The sequence below is a fragment of the Labeo rohita genome, chromosome 15, assembly GCF_022985175.1.
Source record: "Labeo rohita strain BAU-BD-2019 chromosome 15, IGBB_LRoh.1.0, whole genome shotgun sequence".
NCBI classification, from domain to species: domain Eukaryota; kingdom Metazoa; phylum Chordata; class Actinopteri; order Cypriniformes; family Cyprinidae; genus Labeo; species Labeo rohita.
Window position 1 is genome coordinate 38653705 of NC_066883.1, and position 3489 is coordinate 38657193.

The window sequence follows — 3489 nt, forward strand, 5'->3', positions numbered from 1 at the left end:
CGTTCGTTCATCACGTGACACCCCATAAGATGAACGAACCACTCGAAAAACCCGAAGACTCGAAACAGGTGAACTAATTCCAGTACAGAAGCTAATAGGATGTTGCGTATGCGTGACTGAACGAATCACTCCCCGAGACGACTCGTTCTTCCAGAGTCACATTAAAGATCCGTTCAAAATGAATGAATCATTCCAGAACGCGCATCCCAGAGTCTGTGCTACACCAGCTCTATAAGCTCTATATATTAAGTATACAAATTTTTATTTTCCATAAAAAAATGAGCGATGGTTTCGCTAGATAAGACCCTTCTTCCTCGGCTGGGATCGTTTAAAGCCTTTGAAGCTGCATTTAAACTACATTTTGGAAGTTCAAAATCGGGGCACCAATGAAGTCCATTATATGGAGAAAAATCCTGAAATGTTTTTCTCAAAAACCATAATAAATGTAAGTGTGTGTGAGTGTATTAATTGTAATTAACTGTTGAAAGCACAAATCATTCCTCAACATGACAACTCAAAATCAGCTTTATTTTTCATGTTTATTTTCTCAGTGCAGCAGTTTCATCATTAAACCCTCAACTTGGTTCATTCAGCTGTTGATTTAAATTATTCTGGATGAGATAAAAGTCTAAAATGAATTTTTAGACACACATCAGAACAAGCTAAAAATCACATCTTATGAACTATGAAAATAACAAGATTACGAACATAAAAGAGTGAAATCACACAATCTTCTAAATAGAAAGCACAGACGGCAGCAGTGTTTGACAGGCTGATGTTTCCATCGTGAGTTTCAGATGTTTGATGAGCAGAAGTTTCCACACAAACACACAGTTACCGTATAAAACACAACACTGATCCGTGAGTCACACGAATCTCTCATCAACATCAGTTACATATAAACCTGTGGAAGGATCATTTAAAGAAACACTTTGAATCACCAGAGTTTGATTTACAGGAATCCGCACGTCTAAACGGCATCTATTTATTGAGGCCTGCGTACACAGCATTGCTGCGCATCTTTGGATCCAGAGCCTGAGAAAAACAACACAAGCACCATCAAAATCAGTTTCATTCATCAACAAGACACTCGAGCTTGTGCTCCACACTGTAGAACAGAGAATCCGTATTCAGTGAATCACAGCACATCCAGTGAATAAGTGTAAGACATTCAGGACACACACTGTAAAAAACAATTTGCTGAGTCAACTTAAAATAGTTTGTCTTAAAATTTTAAGTTCAGTCAACTCAAAAACATTTAGTCAACTTGAAATTAAGTTGTACTAAGTGACAGCCTAGATATTTGAGATGATTCAACTTAAAAATTTTAAGGCAGCTGGGTAACAAACCCAGCTTTTAAGTTTAACGAACCAAATAGTTTTGTTTAGTCAAATATCACTTAACATTTCAAGTTGACTAAACTTATTTGAGCTGACTGAACTTAAAAATGTAAGGCAACAGGGTAACAAATAATTTTAAGTTGACTCAACAAATTGTTTTTGTTTGTTTTTGTGTAAACATGATTTACTCAGTCAGACTGACTGATCTCATCCTTCATGGTGAATGTGATTTCACCAAGTGCAACATGTTCCTGCATCAACATTCCAATCAGCCAATCAGAATTGAGGGACACGTTTACAGGAAATGTCGATTTTAGCCTTACAACCCGAGTTAGGTTCTTCTACACCCTTTATTCAACGTTATTCAACCATCATTTCCCCAGGGAAAAATTATGGGTTTATGGGTAGGGACTGGGTTAGGTCTATATTTTTGGACAACGATGATGTAAATTAGGTTGGTAGTTGGTTTCGATGGGAGCTGTGCAGTGAACAGTTACTGTAGCAACACTGGATTATTGACCAATCACAACACACCTTAACTCGTCCCTCATTCTGTGCCGATTAACAACTGAAACCTGCATTCAGTGTCTTTAATGTATTTATTTTGTGATGCGTTCACACACGTACCTCATAGTCGGGGTTTGGAGGTCGAGGAGGGTTTAACGATCGGGAATTTGATGCTGTGAATTAAAACAAAATCAACAATGAAAATGTTGAAATTTCTTGTGTTTTTACAGTCACTTTTACAGAACACATTTCTCAATACTGAGGTCTCTCCACACAGTTCTTTGGTGTAGGATTTACATTAAAACAATGTAAAGTATATATGTTTGATGCTCCATGTTTTCATTACAGTACAAACTTTTTTCCCCCTTTTGTATAAATTATAATGAAATGAATGCTGCATAGGTGTTGATTTGTAATATATTTGTAATATATTTCAATATGCACTCCTAAAAATCAAGGTCCTTTATTGGCATTGATGGTTCCATGAAGAACCGTGAACATCCACAGAACCTTTCAAATGCAGAAAAAAGTTTTTTATTTTTAAAATGTTCTTCAAAAATGGTTAATTTAAGAACTGTTTACTGAAAGGTTCTTTGGGAAACTAAAAATGGTTCTTCTATAGCATCAGTGCAAGAACACCCCTTTGGAGGCTTTGTTTGTAAGAGCGTGGTATCACTGTAGAAATATATCAGCTTTATCATTCAGTTCTGTATTATATAGGTGTTGAACTTAAGTTGATTAGTTTTGCCTGTAGGTTGATTGAGTTTTCATGTTTTTGTGTCTGAGTGAGATCAGAGATCATGTATATATATATATATATATATATATATTTACTGTACCTCTCTGCTGTGTGCCTCCACTGTTTTTGGTAGCAAAGATATAAACGATGAGAATAACTCCTCCTGTGACCAGTACATCACCCAATATGGTGCCCCACGCCATCAACCCGCTCAACTCATAGCAGTTGTCACACACTGACGCAGAGAAAGAGTGATTATTTATTATTATTATTATTATGCACATTCTGAGTGAAAATAATGTCATTGTGATGAAAAGAAGTGTTATGTGATGATTTCAAGATGAAGTCTCCTCACCTTTTACATTGAGGTAGAACATATGCTTTGTGATTTTCTCTACACCTGGCTTTTTATATTCACAGCTGAAGAGTCCTTCAACAGTTCTTGGTCCCTGTTGATCTTTAACTTCGAAGATTTGATTGCCAGTTTTCTCTATTTCACTGCCGTCCTTAGACCACGTCACTAAACCATCTTCGCCTTCAGGGCAGGTCATAAAGACATCATTGCCACTGATATTTATGTCTTTGACAAAAAAAGATGAGATGAAATGAGCAAACAACACAAGAATCATGGACCATCGTATGAAACATTCATTCTGTTATCAGCTCAGATAATAAATGCACTAAATCTTTAATTTCTCACACAGATGGACGGTAAAATGATTCTCACCTTGACTCTGAGCTGGATTCACAGCTGCGGCGAGCAGCAGAAACGTGAAGCTTGCGAGAATCATGATTCCTGATGGTTTAATGTCCTGATGTGAACGTTATATGATCTCACATGCAGCGTCTCTGTCTCTGTGTCTCTGTCTCTGTGTGTCTCTGTCGAGTTTCTGTACAGGAAGA

The 3489-nt window shown here is 36.9% G+C and overlaps 1 protein-coding gene across 1 annotated transcript; it reads right to left on the bottom strand.

Annotated features, from left to right (window-relative positions):
* Positions 1 to 509: 509 nt before the first annotated feature.
* Positions 510 to 3489, bottom strand: LOC127177421 (T-cell surface glycoprotein CD3 epsilon chain-like). Its single transcript, XM_051129695.1, has 5 exons — positions 3314 to 3489; positions 2942 to 3166; positions 2687 to 2821; positions 1968 to 2020; positions 510 to 1035 (listed from the first exon to the last, which is right to left on the bottom strand). The coding sequence occupies exons 1-5, from the start codon at positions 3375 to 3377 to the stop codon at positions 982 to 984; spliced, it is 531 nt and encodes a 176-aa protein (XP_050985652.1). The 5' UTR covers positions 3378 to 3489; the 3' UTR covers positions 510 to 981.

Bases quoted from the DNA above. Each gene is read 5' to 3' on its own strand.
- LOC127177421 (XM_051129695.1), bottom strand. From the start codon at position 3,377: ATGATTCTCGCAAGCTTCACGTTTCTGCTGCTCGCCGCAGCTGTGAAT. The intron at 2,021-2,686 runs GTACAGTAAATA...TTTAATTCACAG, and splicing joins TGGAGGCACACAGCAGAGAG to CATCAAATTCCCGATCGTTA. The intron at 1,036-1,967 runs GTACGTGTGTGA...TGTTTTTCTCAG, and splicing joins CTCCAAACCCCGACTATGAG to GCTCTGGATCCAAAGATGCG.